Source organism: Budorcas taxicolor, chromosome 9, assembly GCF_023091745.1.
Source record: "Budorcas taxicolor isolate Tak-1 chromosome 9, Takin1.1, whole genome shotgun sequence".
In the NCBI taxonomy this organism is placed as follows: Eukaryota; Metazoa; Chordata; class Mammalia; order Artiodactyla; family Bovidae; genus Budorcas; species Budorcas taxicolor.
This window is the reverse complement of record NC_068918.1, coordinates 14,755,633-14,776,239: the sequence shown is the minus strand read 5'-3', so window position 1 is coordinate 14,776,239 and position 20,607 is coordinate 14,755,633. Positions and strand designations below refer to the sequence as shown.

General features: G+C 40.9%; 1 protein-coding gene across 1 annotated transcript in view; it reads left to right on the top strand.

Annotated features, from left to right (window-relative positions):
* ME1 (malic enzyme 1) overlaps positions 1-20,607 on the top strand; it is a 182,494-nt gene that overhangs the window by 159,074 nt on the left and 2,813 nt on the right. Inside the window, exons 10-13 of the mRNA XM_052645595.1 lie at positions 5,506-5,611; positions 7,297-7,439; positions 10,690-10,863; positions 16,859-16,957. Coding sequence (XP_052501555.1) covers positions 5,506-5,611; positions 7,297-7,439; positions 10,690-10,863; positions 16,859-16,957 — 522 coding nt within the window. The remainder of the gene's footprint in view (positions 1-5,505; positions 5,612-7,296; positions 7,440-10,689; positions 10,864-16,858; positions 16,958-20,607) is intronic.

The window sequence follows — 20,607 nt, the reverse complement described above, 5'->3', positions numbered from 1 at the left end:
CTCCCGGAGTTCACCCAAACTCATGTCCGTCGAGTCGGTGATGCCATCCAGCCATCTCATCCTCTGTCGTCCCCTTCTCCTCCTGCCCCCAATCCCTCCCAGCACCAGAGTCTTCCAATGAGTCAACTGTTTGCATGCGGTGGCCAAAGTATTGGAGTTTCAGCTTCAGCATCAGTCCTTCCAGTGAACACCCAGGGTACTTGAGAGAAAAATTGGCAAATGCAGGCAAAAAGCATTTCAGCAAGGGTTCCTGAAAAGGGAGACTGAACAGAAAAAAAATCTATATCTACCTCCAGCTGAAGTATTTGCCATAAAGAAGGTGTATTCCAAATTGCATTTTGAAAAGAGAAAAGTGAGCCATTGGTACAGAAAAACAGAAGTCCAAAGGTAAAGACATTTGCCTGAATATTACAGATCCAGAGAAGGTCCCATTCCAACAATTTTTTAATCTAAACCAGATCAGCACATCAGCTTTGAAAATTGTATAGAAAATACTTGGGAGACCTGTATTTTTGTCTTTTGATTTTTCTGTTCTTGGCAAGTCGAGCCCTTTGGTGATGCTGGTATGCATGATTCCTGGCCTTCTTTCAGTGTTCCCTCTGCATTCCTAAGTCCCCACTAAGAATTACGTCTTTGGGGTGAGGCTGTAGGTAATTTATGTTTCCTGCTAGACAGATGTCTTCTGGCCAAGTTCTGGCTTTAGTGGCCCGGAGCTGCCAGTGCTGTTGCGATGATTAATAAAGTAAGATGTTCATGATAAGAGCATAAGCATACATCTTTTCCTATAATGTTTATCAGTCTTCGTCATGATTTGTTTCTCATTCCAGGAAACTTAGGGGGTTTAAGCCGTATTAAATACTTTTCATGGTATCTCATGAAATATCCAGAGAGCAGTACTAGAAATCTGTGCTAGAAAATAATGTAAAATTGTTTTATAGCGTTCTTTCATTAGAACTCATCATTTTCTACTTTTTTGAAAACAGATCATGTATTATCTTTTAAAAAAATGCTTCTGGTAAACATCTGATAAACCCTTTAGTGCAGTGATGCTCAAAACTGGCTAATCACTCAAATCATCTGAGAAGTTTGAAAAAAAAAAAAAAATACAGATGCCAGGGCCTCATCCTGGACTTGAATTAAAATATCTGGCAGCAGGCCTCAGGAATCTAATTTTCCTCAGGTGTGTCTGGCACTCAGTTGGCTTTGTAAAGCCCAGATCAGGTTCGTTTTCATTACACTGTCATCATCACCAAACCAAACCATTTTCTAGATGGGGAAACCAGCATCCATGGAAGTACCAAAGGTCTTGCCCAAGGTCATGAGTGAATGGAAGGGCCTAAGGAGGGAGCCCGAGTCCCATGTTCTATCTCCAGCATTTGTAGATGGCATTTTCTGGGGAGGTTTTCTTTATTTTTTTTATATTATTGAAGCTTTTGGAAGTAGCATAAATGTATTTGCTCTTAGCTGTTAGAGTGGACTCTGCTACTAGTATATTTATTCATGTCCCTAAGCCAAAAATTTATCACAATTTGTATCAGTTTATTTTGACCACAGTTAATAGCTGTGAGAACAATGTTGTAAAATACATTTAAAGCATTTTTAATTTGCTGTTTGGGATAATCTGGGACAGTATGCTGAGGAAGATATTTTGAATTGCTGAACTAAAAAATGGGGATTATGTCTCTCACTCAGCATCTTTTAAATTCATTCCATATTATGGATTTGTAGGTCCACATTCAATATAAACAGACTAGACCCTCTTCTTTTATTTATAGCTTACTTGTAGCAGTGGTACCATTCATATTATACGAGGTTGAATGCAGTTATTGCAGCTGCCCGTATCATTTCTGAGACTCTTACTCTCATGCTGCTTTCACTTCCTCATGTAGAAGGCTGCCTCTTGGCTTGGTAATGTAATGAAAATGAGCTGCTGTCCAGTCGCTTAGTCATGTCTGGCTCTTTTCATCTCCATGGACGGCAGCACACCAGGCTTCCCTGTCCTTCACCATTTCCTGGAGCTTGCTCAAACTCAGGTCCGTTGAGTCGGTGATGCCATCCAACCATCTCATCCTGTGTCGTCCCCTTTTCCTCCTGCCTTCAATCTTTCCCAGCTTCAGGAGCTTTTCCAATGAGTCGGCTCTTCACATCAGGTGGCCAAAGTATTGGAGCTTCAGCATCAGTCCTACCAATGAATGCTCAGGATTGATTTCCCTTAAGATTGATTGGTTTGATCTCCCTGCAGTCCAAGAGACTCTCAAAAGTCTTCTCCAACACCACGTTCAAAAGTGTCAATTCTTCGGCACTCAGCTTTCTTTATGAAAATGAATAGATGTTCATTTTTATGTGATCATATGCAAATTTATCTAAAGCTGTATACCAGAAGCAGTTTGGATATGTTCTCACTGGGATGTTGTTTGTCAGCAGCTAAATGGTCAAGAGTGGGTTGTTTCCTGACTCAGCTTCAGTAAGCCCTCTCTGTGGCTCCTCGTTCTTATGTTTCTCTCTGCGGGCCATGGTGTTTTACCATGGATTGTGTGGAATCTTACTGTTTTGTGAGCGCAAGCATTTTTTAGAATAAACAAATCAGGAACACATTCGCCTCTAAAAACAATTTTTAGTACTTCCTATTCTGTTAATAATCCTGAACATCTTATACATGTCTTTTCCTCACAATCCTTTTGGTCGGGGTTCTGCTTTCTATGCCAAAGTAAATCACATGAAAAGATTAATTATCATATTTTACTGTTCTTAAAGAAGAAAAGGTGATACTAGAATGCACTAATATAACATGGAAGGAAAGATCTAGGATATATGGTAATTCCTCTGACCATATTCCGCATTGGTTATTCCTTTGTTGGAATATATTTGCTTGATACTTAAACCTGGTCAGGTGGAAACCAAAAGGCCAAGAGGCAAAGCCCTGAGGTTCATTCAGTCTTCTCTAAGAGATACATTTATTATCAGCAGCCCTCAAGATTACATAACACCAGGTTGAGATGACTACGGTTGTTTTGGAGTAGGTGAATAGTTATCCTGAGATTTTTTTTTTGTTTGTTAGAGAACCTAACAGAGGTTCTGGCAATAGGTATCCTGAAAAGCATATCTCTAAACCTTTGAAGAAGTAAGCACCAGACTGAAGCTTGATTTATACTAACTAGCTAAACTAACATAATAGGATGTTGTGTTAGTTTCTGGTGTAGAGCAAAGTGATTCAGTTATACATATACGCATAACTATTCTTTCTCAGATTCTTTTCCTATGTAGGTTGATAATAGCCTTTTAAAGCAAGAATATTGAACCAGGAGTAACAATTTGCATACAGTCTGACATATATCATTTGTAAAGTGTTTTCTCTAGAACTGGACAGTGTTGTATTGTTGGAAAGACTGAGTTTTAGCACCTGCTTCAGGCAAGCTGCGTACTGTCTTGGAGCCTCTGTTTCTTCATGCAAAAACCTAATTATATTTGCCCTACTTTTCAAATTGTTGACGGGGTCAAATGAAATATGTGAAGATAACTTATAAGCTATAAAGTACCATATAAAGTTGCTGCTGCTGCTGCTAAGTCACTTTAGCCGTGGCTGACTCTGTGCGACCCCATAGACGGCAGCCCACCAGGCTCCCCCGTCCCTGGGATTCTCCAGGCAAGAACACTGGAGTGAGTTGCCATTTCCTTCTCCAGTGCGTGAAAGTGAAAAGTGAAAGTGAAGTCACTCAATCATGTCCAACTCTTCACGACCCCATGGACTGCAGCCTTCCAGGCTCCTCTGTCCATGGGATTTTCCAGGCAAGAGTACTGGAGTGGGTTGCCATTGCCTTCTCCAACCATATAAAGTTAGATACTGATTTATTATGTAGTCAAAATCTTCAAAATTTATAGGTAGAGTATTATTATAATTTAAAAGTCAAGTTTAGTAAGTGTGTGTGTGCCAGGTCACTTCAGTAGTGTCAGACTCTGTGCAACCCTGTGGACTGTAGCCTGCCAGGCTCCAATGTGCATGGGATTCTCCAGGCAAGAATACTGGCGTGGATTGCCATGCCCTCTTCCGAGGGATAGTCCCACCCCAGGGATTGAACCCGTGTCTCTTAGGTCTCCTGCATTGGCAGATGGGTTCTTTACCACTAGCGCCACCTGTTGTTTTTACAATTTAAAAGTCAAGCTTTAATAAGTAGCACACTTAATTTAACTATTTCTTCCTGTGAATAAAAAACTATTTCATCACTCATTCTTTGATGAAAGCTTCCCTGGTGGCTCAGACTAAAGAATCTGCCTACAATGCAGGAGACCAGGGTTCAGTCCCTGGGTTGGGAAGATCCCCAGGAGAAGGGAACGGCTACCCACTCCAGTATTCTTGCCTGGAGAATTTCAGGGACAGAGGAGCCTGGTAGGCTACAGTCCATGGAGTCACAAAGAGTTTGACATGATGAGTGACTAACTATTTCATTGAAGTAAGGAAAATGAATGATAGATAAATGAAGAGAATTCTAATTGAGCAGATATTATCGCTGGTCATAGAAGTGTAGATGAGAATCTCATCTTCAGATCTACTAATCATGTGGAAAGATACAGTACTGAAAGAGCAGGGGAAAAATGAAAGAAGCAGATTTTTAGATAACATTCCCTGCCCCCACCCTAAGTTCCTTTTTATGGCTGGGATATTATAATTAGATGTTTCTTAGATAATACATGGTGGAGAAGGCGATGGCACCCCAACTCTAGTACTCTTGCCTGGAAAATCCCATGGACAGAGGAGCCTGGTGGGCTGCAGTCCATGGGGTCACGAAGAGTCAAACACAGCTGAGCGACTTCCCTTTCACTTTTCATTTTCATGCATTGGAGAAGGAAATGGCAACCCACTTCAGTGTTCTTGCCTGGAGAATCCCAGGAACGGGGGAGCCTGGTGGGCTGCCGTCTATGGGGTCACACAGAGTCGGACACGGCTGAAGTGACTTAGCAGCAGCAGCAGATAATACAGGGTACGACTGTGATCAAAACATTACAAAATAAAAGGCACATGAAGCTAATGCTTATTCAGAACATCACAGTATTACATAAATATGGCATCAAGTTCCATTCTTAGTGAATGGTCAGTAAAGGATTTATGCAACCACTAAAGGCCGTTCTGCACTCTAAGACACAGCTTCGTCAACACAAATCATATCTTCTAATAAACTATCTTTATTTAAGTGATATTTTGCATTGCCATTTGTTAACGTGCGTTTCTTGCAAAATTAAATATTAAATAATAGTTAAATAGGGAAAGACTTTATTTTGTTCACTGTTACACCCTCATTGCCTGGAGCATTGTCTGAAATATAAATCTTTGTGACAAGAGTCAATGAAATAATTCTCTGATAATCGGAGAGGAGACTTTAAGAAAAGCTGGAAGACATACTACGTAAACCTATTAAGTGTAAATTCTGCTAATATGTGTAATACTCTGAAACTTCCTTGACTCTCATACACTTAGCAGATTTATCAGTTCTGCTTATTTGCTCTACTTAGGGACGTGCTGCCTTAACACAAGAGAAAGAGGAATTTGCCCATGAACATAAAGAAATGAAGAACCTCGAAGCCATCGTTCAAGATATAAAACCAACTGCCCTCATTGGTGAGCTTTGGCTTCTTCCCTCTCCTGTAAACCCTGTCCCTACCCCACGTGGGCCTGATTTGTTTCCTTACAGTTAATTTTTTAAAAATCACTTATTGATTGCTCTTATTTTTGGCTGCACTGGGTCTTTGTTGCTGCATGAGGGCTGTTTCTGGTAGTGGTTGCTACTCCTGTTGCCGTGCGTGGGATTCTCACCGAGGTAGCTTTACTTGTGGAGCGAAGGCTGTAGGCCACGTGGTCCTTCAGTAGCGGTGGTCCACGGGCTTAGTTGCCGCATGGCATGTGGGCTCCTCCCAGACCAGGGATCGAACCCGTGACCTCTGCACTGGCAGGCGGGATTCCTGTCCACTGTACCACCAGGGAAGTCCTCTTGCTGATAATTTTTGAGACATTCTTTAGCTTTTTGAAATTCTGGTCTTTGGAATTCCACAAACAAAGGTACCTATTCCCTGAAGCAGCAGTGCCCCCTAGACGCCTAGATTTGTAAATTCAGTGCCGCCTTGTTAATGTTACCGATGATGCCAGCTGAGGGGGGTGGTTCCCTCTGCTAACTCTGTCAACCTGTCAATAAACACCTGGCACATCCAGCACTTTGCCAGGCCAGTTATTCCAAACAGACAGTGGCTCTCAAATGGGGGCGATTTTGCCCTGTTAAGAAACATTTGGGAATGTCTGGAGACATTTTTGTTGTCACAGCTGGAGAGAGAAGGTCAGGGCTGCCAACATCATTGGGTGGAGACCAAGGGACTCTGTTCCACCTCCTCCAACGCCCAGTAAAGCACCCCTGCCGCCAACGAGGAGTTGTCCAGCCCAGAATGCTCATGGGGCCAAGGTTAAGAAAGACTGAAAACAGGGACTGTAATTTCACATCTTTATATCTTCCCCATAGCAGACGACATGGTAGTTTCCATACTGCATGCGCACAGAAAGATGTTTAGTGTGGATGAATTTGTTGTGCTTGGAAAAAAAATCTCAAAAGTTTTGAAGCTTTATATGCTTTATTTTGTGTGTATATAATGCCAGCCCTTACTTGGTCGTACATTCCATTTCTAGAAGCTCCCGTGCAACAACAGATGACGATATTGAGAATAAGGATGAGAACCTTAATAAAAACAAGTATTTACTCCATGACAGCAACTGTAGTAAACCTTCATTGTTGTTTTTTTTTTAATAAAATGTGTTCTATCAGGAATCTTACTGTCTAAAATCTTCATGATGCTAATTGCTTTATTTGTCTGTTCAAATTCTTTCAAAGAGTCATACTTCAGTTCTGTCATTGAAGGGGGTGATTGACTTAAGTGTTAGCACTGGATTAGAAAACATGATTACTTGGTAGCCTCAGACACTGAAATAAACTTCTAGTACAGAGAGATAATATATATTAGATACATCTCTTTTCCAATAAAAATGCTTATTATCTGAATTCCTAGTGATTGGTCATTAAATCTATTCATGAGCCGAATATTAAAACTGTTTTTTTTTTTTTCATAGATACTATAACCTTAAAGACTATTGGCATTAACGGACATCTCTTTTTGTCATTTTCATACAAATATTCTATATTGCTTAGGGTATATTACAAAATGACCTGACGTGTCTCATTGTTTGGTGGGGCGGCGGGGGGTGGGCATTGGATTAAATAGCCGATGATGGTCCTGTTAACTGGATTCTTGTTTCTGTGTTAGGAGTTGCTGCGATTGGTGGTGCGTTCTCAGAACAAATTATCAAAGACATGGCAGCCTTCAATGAACGGCCTATTATTTTTGCCTTGAGTAATCCAACTAGTAAAGCAGAATGTACTGCAGAGCAGTGCTATAAACTGACGAAGGTAAAGGAAAAAAAAAACACGTAACTGACATTTTAATAGTCAAATTGTTTATAGGGAAGCCCAGGGTATCTAAGGTGCCTGCCGGTTAACCTTTAAACATTTTACAACCAAGAGTGAAGGAGAAGTGAACAGATTGGGAATAAGAACCATATCCTTTTTTAGAGTGTCGTATAAATCCTGTTCTTCAATAAAACAGAATAAACTTTGTAATGTTTTATTGATACTTTTCCTTAAGTGCTTTGGAAGTATCTTAAGATCTAAACATAAAAGTTAAAGAGGAAAATGCTTGATCCTAGATGCTTATTAAAATGACTTTTAACTAGCTATTCCTAAACACTGAAGCATACAGTATAATACCACAGCCTTATTTTTACTTTGCTGCCTGCTCCTGGGTTTGGATTTTGATGCTGTGGGTGGAGCATTTGGGCAGTTATTTTGACATCCAGCCAGGTTAGTATAGGCATCCTTAAAGCTTCAATACATAACTGTTTCCAAAACATGTGACTTTCATACTCTGTGTTTATTAATATGTACTTGACCAGTATATTGCCAAGAGCTCCTTTTCCCCTTCAAAGACTTGAAAATGTCATTGTGACAAAATAGAGGTTGAGTCACACATATCTAATACTTTTTATTTGTAAATAAATATAAAATGAACTAGAAAAGATAAACAAGACAGAGCTATAGCACTCTGCATAAATTAAACTTGATGCACAAATAAACCTGGATGGTCTTACTTCTTTAATATTGTGTCCTTAAATGCTTATTACTAGAATTAATGAAATTTTGCAGAGGAGCTACTCCATTGTTTATTTCTCTTTGGGATGGCATCAGTGCCCTAAATAATTTAAATTTTTATCCCATCTGTCCTCAAATCCTTAAAGGAAAAAAAAAAACCCAATGACAAAATCTTAGCATGGTGCATTACACATAATATGCATGTAATAAATAAGTGCTTAAGTATTTATTTTGTTTTGGCATATTTCATTAGGCCTCAAAAGTTGATAGATTCAATGATAGTAGATGTAAACAAATTTAGCCAAATTTATATAGTTGTGTTTTTAAGTTTGAATGTGTCTGATATGAATGACCTAAACTCATGATTTTGCCTAATGCTCTTTGTTGCTATACATAAAATTAAAAGTCATTTTGAAGCTGAAAACATTGGTTCAGCCAGAGGATTACAGAACGAGAAATAGGCTACCTATTGCTGGGTGTCTCTACTGCTGCAGGCACAGGTGAAAAGTTATTAGGAAAGGTTCAAAATATAAAATACAGAAAGATTCTTGAATGCTGAAAAATGATAATTATACCAAAATGGTATGGAGAGGTTTCCTTCTCCATATTTACAGTCTATATCGATGAGAATATTTAGCCATTATTTATTTAATACCATGGGCTTCCCAGGTGGCTCAGTAGTAAAGAATCCACGTGCAATGCAGGAAAGGTGGGTTCGATCCCTGAGTCGGGAAAATCCCCTGGAGAAGGAAATGGGAACCCACTCCAGTGTTCTTGCCTGGAGAATCCCATGGACAGAGGAGCCTGGTAGGCTACAGTCCATAGCATCACAAAGAATTGGACATGACTGAGTACACACACAATGTCCATAAAATGCAGTGATTGTAGAGTGATAAGCAGGAGAAAGAGTGGAGGACAGGAGAGCAATAAGCAAGTGTGTATATAACGTTGCAGGTCTCTTTCTCAAATATAATTTTCAAGGATATGTATCAGTTATGTATGTAAATATAATTCAGTTACGTTAGAGATTTGCTTATAATGGAACATTTTATCTCCTAGTCAGAGCTGACAGTATCAGACTTGTCCGAAAACAAAACCTACTTTTATGAAACATACAACAAGTGTCTGATAAACATCTGGATGAGAATTTCTTTTTTTTCCTTCATCTATTTTCCTCTTTTTATACCCCAAATAAGGTTGATTTGTATTATACTTTACAGAAAAGGTGAAGTGAAGTGAAGTGATGTCGCTCAGTCATGTCTGACTCTTCGCAACCCTATGCACTGTAGTCCACCAGGCTCCTCCATCCATGGGATTTTCCAGGCAAGAATACTGGAGTGGGCTGCCATTTCCTTCTCCAGGAGATCTATCTTCCCGACCCAGGAATTGAACCCAGATCTCCTGCATTGTAGGCAGATGCTTTACCATCTAAGCAAGTTAATATAATATCATAATGGATTTAGACTCTAGGTGTAAGAGGGATGAAATTTATAATTCAGTCTATTCCCATTTAAACTGTACTTTGGGGATTTGGAGAAGGAAATGGCAACCCACTCCAGTACTCTTGTCTGGAAAATCCCATGGATGGAGGAGCCTAGTGGGCTATAGTCCATGGGGTTGCAAAGAGGTGGACACAACTGAGTGACCTCACGTTCACGCTGGAGATTTAGTGCTGTTTATGCTTTTCAAGGGCATTTCTTAGACTGTGATACTTATTTGTTAAGGGTTTCCTATCCCTGTTTTCAAGGACTGAGTAGTTTCATCTGTATCGCCTCCCAGATCACACAGATGCCCCCTCGCTCTGGCAGTCTGGAATCTAGCCCCTGACAGGCCCTGAGTTCATGCTGTCTTAAAACTTGTAAATACGAGGTTCCTCAAAAACATGAGAAAATATTGGGTTGGTCAAAAAGTTTGTTTGAGTTTTTCCATATGAACTTTTTGGCCAACCCAATATTAAGACTAGGGGAAAAAAATATAAAGACAGTTTTTTACAATTATTGATAATTTATTCTTATTTGCTAATCCCGCTTGTGCTAATGAATTTTTTTTCCTATGGGACCTTCCAGATAATTCTTTACAATATATAAAATTTGTCCCAATGATTACATGGAAGCGTGTTGACCCCTAAACTCTTAACCTACAAGGTCAGCCTTTCTAAGACTCAAACCCCAACCCATCACTTTGTCTTCAGAAGTCTATAAGTGGAAGCCTCTAGGCTAGAGATGGTTGATGGCCCTGTGTGTTGGACCACCGCCAACAACAGGGGGTGGTCTTGGGGTCTCCTCTACTTTGTACGCTTCTCCTTGGAGCAGAGAGGAAGATAGAGAAAAGAAATAAGCACCCACTTCAGAACTTACCACCAACATCATGAGAGGTTGCTCATTCACACTTACTAGGGAGTCAGTGAAAAATTAGACCTCTTTCTAAATACTAAAGACTTGCACTATTCTCTTAGGATCCATCTGTTTGAAGACACCCTGCCTCTTTTCACAGTTGTGTGTCTGTCTTGCAGGGTCGCGCCATTTTTGCCAGCGGCAGTCCTTTTGATCCCGTTACCCTTCCGAGTGGAAAGACTCTTTATCCTGGCCAAGGCAACAATTCCTACGTGTTCCCTGGAGTTGCTCTCGGTGTCGTGGCGTGTGGACTGAGGCATATCACGGATAAGATTTTTCTCACCACTGCTGAGGTATTGTAAAATACTGTCTGTCAAGGCTGTGAAATCTCAAATCAGCTCCTTGTAGGCCACCTGCTGTTTTATTTGGTATCTCAGCTCACTCCCTAGAAGGTGTAAAGGCCAAGGATCAAATCTTTCCCCAAGGGGAGTAAGGGGTGGGTTGTAAGTTCACAGTGAGTCACTAGTAAGCATTGTTCTTCTGTAGCCAGCAGAAAGACTGTGTTCTGATCCCTTAAAAGGGACCTTTTTTAAATTGATGTACAATTATATAAATTACAGGTGTACAACGTAATGATCCACAATTTTCAACGGTTATACTCCATCTGTGCCTATTATAAAATATTGGCTGTATTCCCGTGCTGTACAGTATGTCCTGGTGGCTTGTTTTATACACAATAGTTTGTGCCTTTTCATCCTCCGCCTGTTTTGCCGCTTCTCCTTCCCTCTCCCCACCGGTACCCACGAGTCTGCTGTCTATATCAGTGAGTCTGCTGCCGCTTTGTCATGCTTGCTATTTTGTTGCATTTTTTAGGTTCCACGTATAAGTGACATCATACGACATTTATCTTTCTTTGCCTGACTTATTTCATGTAGCATAATCTCCTTCAAGTCTGTCTCTGTTGCTGCAGATGGCAAATTTTCACCTTTTCTGTGGCTGAGTCGTTTTCCATTGTATGTATATACCACGTCTTCTTTAGCCGTTCGTCCTGATGGACACTTACGTTGCATCAATATCACGGCAGTTGTAAATAATGCTGCTCTGAACGTAGGGACACGTGCTTTTTTTCAAATTATAGTTTTGTCTGGATATATATATATACACACATACACTCTGAAGTGAAACTTCTGGGTCATATGGTAGTTCTAATTTTAGTTTGAGAAACCTCCAAACTATTTTCCACAGTGGCTGTACCAGTTTGCATTCCCATTAACAGAGTTCAAGAGAAGGAACTTAAAAAAAAAAATCTGCGAATTTTGATCAAGTTCTGTGACAATAGTGAGACAATTAAAATTTTTGGTTCCAAATCATGAAATAAGATTTGGAGAATCCTCTATGGAGAAGATTTCTATGGAGAACCTTCCTAAATGATGACATTTTGATGATTTGAAATGAAAGTCTGATTTGGTATAGTGAAGAAATGTTTATCATTCACGGTCCAGTGCAGAATACAGCAACCACTCTAGTATTTCAGCTAAAAAGAAATTAAAACAGAGAGTTTGGTGTTTGTAAAGTCATTAAAAGGACTGAAGCAGGCTCTTCTGTGGGCCTTCAGGAAAGATTCACAGAATGCCACACAGCAGACCCAATAAGGACGCTGTGTTACACTACCGTTTGACACTCTGAAGGATCTGAAATTTCGCCTTTGTTATTTAGTCGCTACGTCGTGTCTGACTCTTTTGCAACACCATGGACTGTAGCTTGCCAGGCTCCTCTGTGCATGGGATTTCCCAGGCAAAAATATTGGAGTGTGTTGCCATTTCCTTCTCGACGGGATCTTCCTGACCCAGGGATCAAACCTGCTTCTCCTGCATTAGCAGGTTGATTCTTTACCACTGAGCTACCAGGGAAGCCAAAAATTCAACCTTACTTGCAGGCTAGCAAGTCAGCCTGCCACAGATTCACAGATGACAGCAAAGGACACAGAACTCCTAGGTCAGAGATAGAGGAATTTATTACTCGTGGCACAAGAGATAATGGGAACCTCAGGCTCCCCATCAGTTTCCCTTGCCTCCCACCAGTTTCCCTTCTCGCCCAAGCTTCGGGAGGATGACACAGTGCTTGGACCTTCATTTGTGAAATCTTGAGCTTGTGATCAGGGTGTTCATCTGGTTGATACTTTTGAGGAGGATGCAATTCATGGGGAGAAATTTAAGTGAGTTTCTTCTCTTAAAATTAACCCACTGCACAACATGCTAACTGAACCGAACCACATCCAAACTGATATAACGTTCTCATGATTTCATCACACATACAGGCTTTTCTCTCCAGTGCAAAAGATGTGCATGTTATTGGCATAGTCTCAAGGAGCCTAATCCCAGGGTTTCACATTTGTCATTCCGTGAGAACAGATGTCTGTCAGCCCTCCTGCCAGTTTTTCTTCCTCACTGCACGATGGCTAGGGTTTCAGAGCTTCTCTGACTCAAAACGTCGTGTTAAACGTAAGTAGATGTCTACTTACTGAGAGCTTTCAAAGATGTTCTTACATTAAGGAAAATGTAGTCATTGTCTTTTCTAGCAGCCACATCAGAAGAAGCAAGATGATCTTTATGGCTGCCAGCGATTTCTTTCCTAAATAACTCCAGCACCCTCTAGTGACAGATTTCTAGCCAGTGATCTCTCGGGCTGAATCTTTTGGCCTTTTCATCACTTTCTTCTTAGGCATCACATAATATTTCTGTTTTTCAGGCCACATCAATGCTTCCTTTGTGTCCCCTTCAAGTCCCTTTAAATAGAGTACAGTTGCTTTACAGTGCTGTTTTAGTTTCTGTCCTACAGCAAAGTGAGTCAGCCACGTGCACGCACGGATCCTCTCTTTTCTGGATTTCCTTCCCTTTCAGGTCACCACAGAGCATTCCCTGTGCTATCCAGTGGTTGCCTATTGACTAAGCTTCTTGCCAAAATTCATTTTCTTGTGTTCTAATTTTTCTCTTTTAATTTCTGCTTTCAGAGATCTCACTCTTTCTCTCATTTCCATTGTCGTCATCCTGAAAGGGGCCAAATATGTGTATCTTTGTTCTTATCTTTTACCACATCTCCTGTGACCCAATGGGTATTTCCACCAAAATGCCCTGCTGTTTCTTTAAATACAGATGTGAAAAAACGTCTTTCGTCTCTCCTCACCCTCAATATCCGCGTTTCTGTTTGTGACACCCACTTTGTAAGCAGGCTCCGAAGCTTGGAAGACTGCCCTTCTTTTTTATCCTCCCTAATCCTAAAGCCTTGAAATGTACCACGCCTAGGATCAGCCATGGGACTGCTCTATGTCTTGCCCTGAAATGATTCCTTCTCCACTGGTCTAAGCCTGTCTTCAGGTCGTGGCTTAAGTCCTGCCCCATCTTTGGCTCTTTCTGAGACTGCTCTGAATTATTTTTATCTTTCTCCTTAGCCATGACTGTTTTTAGCAAACTCTTTGATATTTCATTTGATTCCTCGTTGTATTATGCTTTCAAGTGCTTCACATATCAAACAGTCAAGTCTTGCCTTGTAACTAAATCATATGTGATATTCTGTAAAAACAGAAAGTCTCCCATACACATCTTTCAGAAGACCGGTAGCACCTAACACCATGCTAAAACACCTAGCAGAAACTTGCTAAATACTTATTCAATTAAACAAAACTAGTCAATAGTATTTATCAGTGAGAATACAATACCACAGACACGTCTCTTGTTGTTCAGTGGCTAAGTCTTGTCTGACTCTTGGCGACCCCTTGGACTGCAGCACGCCAGGCTTCCCTGTCCTTTACTATCTCCTGAAGCTTAATCAAACTCATGTCCATTGAGTTGGTGATGCCATCCAATCTCATCCTCTGCCATCTCCTCCTCCTCCCGCCTTCAATCTTTGCCAGCATCAGGGTCTTTTCCAGGGAGTTGGTTCTTCTTATCAGGTAGCCAAAGAATTGGAGCTTCAGCTTCAGCATCAGTCCTTCCAATGAATATTCAGGGTTGATTTCCTTTAGGATTGGCTGTTTTGATTTCCTTGCTGTCCAAGGGATTCTCAAGAGTCTTCTCCAGCACCATGATTCAAAAGTATCAGTTCTTTGGTGCTCAGCCTTTCTTGTGGTCCAGCCTTCACATCCGTAAATGACTACTGGAAAAACTATAGCTCTGACTAAATGGCTCTCTGTCTGTAAAGTAATGTCTCTGCTTTTGAATGCACTGTCTAGGTTTGTCATAGATTTTCTTCCAAGGAGCAAGTGTCTTTAGTTTCATGGCTGTAGTCACTGCCTGCAGTGATTTTGGAGCCCAGGAAAATAACGTCTGTCACTGTTTCCATTTTTTTCGCCATGAAGTGATGGGAGCAGATGCCATGGTCTTGTCTTTCTGAATGTTGAGTTTTAAGCCAGCTTTTTCACTGACCTCTCTGACTCTTACTGAGATGCTCTTTAGCTCTTCTTTGCTTTCGGCCATTAGAGTGGTATCACTCTGTGTGAGGTTGTTGATATTTCTCCTGCAGTCTTGATTCCAGCTTGTGATTCATCCAGCCCGGCATTTCTCATGATGCACTCTGCATATAAGTTAAATAAGCAGGGTGACAATATATAGCCTTGACATGCTCCTTTTCCAGTTTTGAACCTGTCTGTTGTTCCATGTCTGGTTCTAACTGTTGCTTCTTGACCTGCATACAGGTTTCTCAGGAGGCAGGTCAGGTGGTCTGGTATTCCCATCTCTTTAAGAATTTTCTGCAGCCTCTAAAATGCCCCAAAAGAAGAATGCTCTTGTCTCTGTTTTGTAGTTAACAAAAGTAGCATGCAAGAGATCTCAGTGAATGTTTTGTTTGGCCACCACAAATCTAGTAACTGTTAGGATTATTGTCAAATGCTAGTTGGCTCTCTTATGGAACTAGAAATCCCACGGATTGGCACCAATCTCAAAGACTATTGCTGCAGGTTTCTATATCACAAAGAGATTTTTGGCTTTCTTGGTCCTCTGGACAGTCTCTTGGGCTTAGAGTGTTCAGGGTCAGTGATGCAGACTCCCCAGTAGTCTGCACAGCAGCCTGAAACAGTCTCCTGTCTCCAGTTCACATCTGGTATCTCCTGCCGTCACACCCTTCCTCCTAAATCACCTTCCCCACCCTCTCTAATGTCTGCCCAGATGACTGGAGAGGGGATCTTCCTGACCACAGCACTTGGAGGAGACTTTGATTCATGTAAGTCACTGGATAACTGAAAACCCAGCTAATTTTAATATTCATATAATGCTATCTAAGGTATAATCCAAATTCAAATTTTGTCAGTTATTTATAAAAGACCTTTATAACTTGCAGAGTGCTCTTTCCATATGTAGGAACATTTCAGCCTCTCTGTGTCTTTTCTGGCAGTGGTGTTTTGAAGAGTACAGGCCAGTTGTTTTTTGCAGTGTTCCTCATGATTTAATTCAAGTTATGTGGTTATAGGATTTGGTTTAGTTGGCCCAATAATCATATCCTTCTTGGTGCATCACATCAAAAAGCTCATGATGTCAATTTGTCTCATTTGTAAGCTATTTTATTGAGGTATGATTGACAAAAAGCCACAAATCTTTCACCCTGAGTTTACAGATAAGTATACACCTTTGAAGCCATCACCACAATCCATACCATAAACAAATACATTACCTCCAGAAGCTTTTCCCACCCTCTTTATTATGTGTATGTGTGTGCGTCTATGTGATAAGAACATATAACGTAAAATATCTACCCTTGTAGCACATTTTTATGTCTACACTGTTTCCTTTAGAAATAGGGAGTGTGTGGGGACAGCCCATGCTGAAACTGGTTAGATGGTTCACGTGATCCAAAATCTGTGTGAAATGAATATCCTACTTACAGCGTGACTCCGAAATAGCTTTCTGTCTCCTGCTCTGCCTCCCGTGTAAGACTGCATGAGCTGGGAGTGAGGCATGGCCAGCCTCTCCCCTCCGCTTTCAGGCCCTTTCCTCTCACTTCTCTTAGCTTCTCTGAATTCCTTGCTCCTCTGCCCCGGTGCTCTAGTGCGTCGGGTCAGAAAGCTGCCAGCATTTCGTGGTGCAGTAGAAGAGGAACTGAGTTAGGAGGAAACCCAGGGGCTCGTCACCATCTTTTCACTGATTATCTTCTCCCACCAGTCTCCACATGCACTCGCATACACACACCAGTCTCTAAGCCTCTCTGAGCTCCATTTTCCATTGAGAAAGGGAGAGATGCAAGTGCCGGTGGCGTTCATGTGATCTGCTTTTATCTGTAACGGTATTCACCATTTTCCTCACAACTACCCCATTGTATGATATGAAATATTTTTTGTGTGTGTGTTTTTTTTTTTTTAAGGTCATAGCTCAGCAAGTATCAGATGAACACTTGGAGGAGGGCCGGCTTTACCCTCCTTTGGACACCATTAGAGATGTTTCTCTGAAAATTGCAGAAAAGGTAAAACCACTGTGGTTCAAGTCTCATTGTTTTTCCTTCCTTCTATGGCTACGTGTGCACATTCAGACAGTAAACCGGGAGTAAAAATGCACTCCCTTGAGATATCTGTGTCAGAAGTCAGAGAAATGAGGCATGGTGCCCTGACAGAGCGTAGGAAGTGTATTGGATGCTTCGGCATGGGTTGAATCTTTAATTCCCCTACCCTTCTTTTTCTCTCCCAGAATTGAGGTAATTCATCAGGCTTTCATTTCAGCTAAGCTTCCCCAACTTCACCCTTTTTTGTTTGGTCTTTTTCATATAACACTATGATAGTCACCACAATATTGCAAGTATGATAGAGTGACGTTCAGGCCTTTAACCACCCAAGTCTCTGTGATATGTGACATCTTAAAAACCACAGTTGATTAAATTGGGCAGGAAGCAAAACAGTGAGAACGGAGAACTCAAAGCTGTTGAGGTGGCAGATCAACTCTTCAAGGAGCTAGTCAAGAAGAACCTTAATTTTCTGTAACTAAGATGAGAGAGAAATGGACTTTTTTGTAGGGTGGTTGTATTCATCTGCTAGGGCTGCCATAATAAACTGCCACCAGCTGAGTGACTTACATAACAGAAATTTACTTTCTCATATTTCTGGAAGCCGGAAATCTAAGATGAAAGGGGTTGGCAGGTCCAGTTTCTCTGGAGGCCTCTCCTTGGTTTGTTGATGACCACCTTCTCACTGGGTCCTCTTGTGGCCGGCCTTCTGTGTGTGCCCATCCTTGGGGTCTCTCTGTGTGTCCATATTTTCCGTTTTTATAAGAACACCAGTCAACTTAGGTTAGGGCTTACCCAAACAGTCTCATTTTAACGTAATTATCTCTCTAAAGGCCTTGTCTCCAAATGCAGTCCCAGTCTGAGGTACTGGAGATTAAGGCATCAACACTTTGGGGGAGCACACTTCAGCCCACAATAGTAGTCACATGTTGAAACTAGAATTTCTCAACCTCAGCCCTGTGCACAAGGCCCTTTGTGCGCTGGGTAACTCTTTGTAGTGGGGGCTATCTCGGGGACTATAGATGGTTTAGCAGCATCCCTGGTCCTTATTCACCAGACACCAGTAGCCTCTGCAACAGGTGTGACAACTGAAAATGTCTCCAGACATTGCCAAACGTCTGCTTGGAGGCAGAATTGCTCCTGGCTGAAAGTATAAATTTATTAGCAAATTTATCAAAACAATCCCACTTAGGATTCATATGTCATTGTTTATCTTGTTGATTGAAAGTAGGTGCTTCAAAAACCAAGTAATCCTTCAAAAAAAAAAAAAGAAAAAAAACAACCTTTAAATAATTCTGCTTGGTTATCTACTCATGGAAGAGTATGCTCGTGGTTTGTCCCAATTTGTCTCTACTAGTTTTAAGCCTCTAATAGTTTGGATCATTACTACATGGAACGTCACATTGCCATGTTAAGTTCCTTTTGAAGATTTTGGTAGAAAGGAGTACCATATGATCAGAGGAGACAGTAAGATGATGAAGGACAGCAGTAGAGTCCAAAAGACTCAGACATTTCTCCAGGCAAGAAGACTGGAGTGGGTGGCCATTCCCTCCTCCAGGGGATTTCCCAACCCAGGGATCGAACCTGGGTCTCCTGCATTGCAGGCAGATTCTTTACTGTCTGAGGCATCAAGGAAGCCCAAATTAACATGCTCCTAATTTTTCCTGATTTGTATCTACTAGTTTTAAACTCTCAGTAGTTTGAATTATTAACACACCAAACATCACGTTGTCATTTTAAGCTCCCTTTTAAGATTGCAGTGAGACGGAGTAGCGTATGATCGGAGGAGGAAGTAAGCCGATGAAGGGCAGCACTCAGATGTCACACCTATAAAGAGACAGAAAAAAGCTGAGTGCATAAACAGGAGTTGGGAAACCAGGACAAAGAATCAGCTTCAGAGAGGAAGGTGGTATCGTAGACTGAAGGTTGCCGCGTCCTTGGTACGTTCAGATGTACGATTCTAACAAGAAGATGGTGACGACTGAAACTTAAAGAGAGGCTGGATGTAAAGACGGGGGATCATTTATATGTGGTGGCAGGGGAAGCTTTCCAGGTAGTTGAGGTCGCCAAGAGAGCAAGTGGAAACGAAAGAAAACTGAGGCTAGAACATAGTTCATTATTCTAACCAGAGAGAGAAGAAAGAAACCAGTTAAAAAGAAGAGGCTCAGAACTGAGCTGCTTGTCAGAAATTAGAGAAGACACCGTTTCAGGATGGGGGTGGAAGTTACGAGTGATGGAACCAAATCCCAGTGATAAGAACAGAGGAAGACATTTATTTAGTGCTTAGGAAGCTTTCAGAAACTTCTACAAACACAATCACAGTCCCACAAGAAGTTGAGAAGTCGGGGAGAATTAGGAAAGCAACAATATATAAGCCACTCTCCAGAGAGTCTGGCATTGACAAGAAGGAGAGAGCGAATATTTCACTGATGGAGAGCATTGTGAATACAGTGTGTCCTGGGAGCAGAAAGAGGAATGGATTTGCACAGAGTCTGTGTCAGGAATGAAGCAGAACATTTAATTATAAAAGTAACACGGCCATTGCAGAACGGGCACAGGGGAACTTTTTGGGGTGATGGAAATGTTCTGAAACTGGATGTAGTGACAGTTGCCCAACACTCTGAATTTACAGAGGTGATTGGATTGTATGCTTCAAATGGTTGAATTTTGTTGTCAGTGAGTTGTAACTCAAGAATATCTGTTAAAACATAGTAATACCATCTCATAGGCACTCTGGAAAGTGGAAAATACCTGATATTCTACTTTTCTAATGCAAGTATTGTCATCATTTATTTTGGTGTGTTTGCAGTCTTTTTTCATTGGGTTGCTTTCTTTTCTAACCTCATTATAATAAGATATAAGCATGTATTCATATACTTTGATCCCTGTTTTTTATAAGCATTTATCCATAATATAGCACAGTCTTTTTTTTAACTTTATTAATTTTTTTAAATTTTACTTTATTTTACTTAACAATACTGTATTGGTTTTGCCATACATCAACATGAATCCACCACGGGTGTACACGTGTTCCCAATCCTGAACCCCCCTCCCACCCCCCTCCCCGTACCATCTCTCTGGGTCATCCCAGTGCACCAGCCCTAAGCATCCTGTATCCTGCATCGAACCTAGACTGGCTATTCGTTTCTTATATGATATTATACATGTTTCAATGCCATTCTCCCAAATCATCCCACCCTCTCCCTCTCCCACAGAGTCTTTATAACTTTAATTTTTCAGAAATGCATAATTTTACATTGAGAAGAGATAGTTAATCATTCTAATATTATTCAAAATCACACTTATTCAAATAAGTTTGTCATACAAACAGCTCTTTAAGGATTGCATTCTTAAAAAACTGGAGTGAATTAAAGAGCACATGTGGAGTGATTAATTTTAACAGTGGAATCTGTTTTTCTCAACACAGGGAAGGAGAGAATGTCAAGACATGGAGGAGATAGTTTGAGATGATGAAAAGAGAAATTGAGATAGTTTTCTCCGATTAGTTGGAATTTTCTCAGCGAAGTGAAGAGAATCAAATTGATACTTGATGGGAAGGGAGGGTTTGAAATTGACTTGAGAGGAAGTTTTTTGTGTGTGTTTGTTTTTGAGTTTTA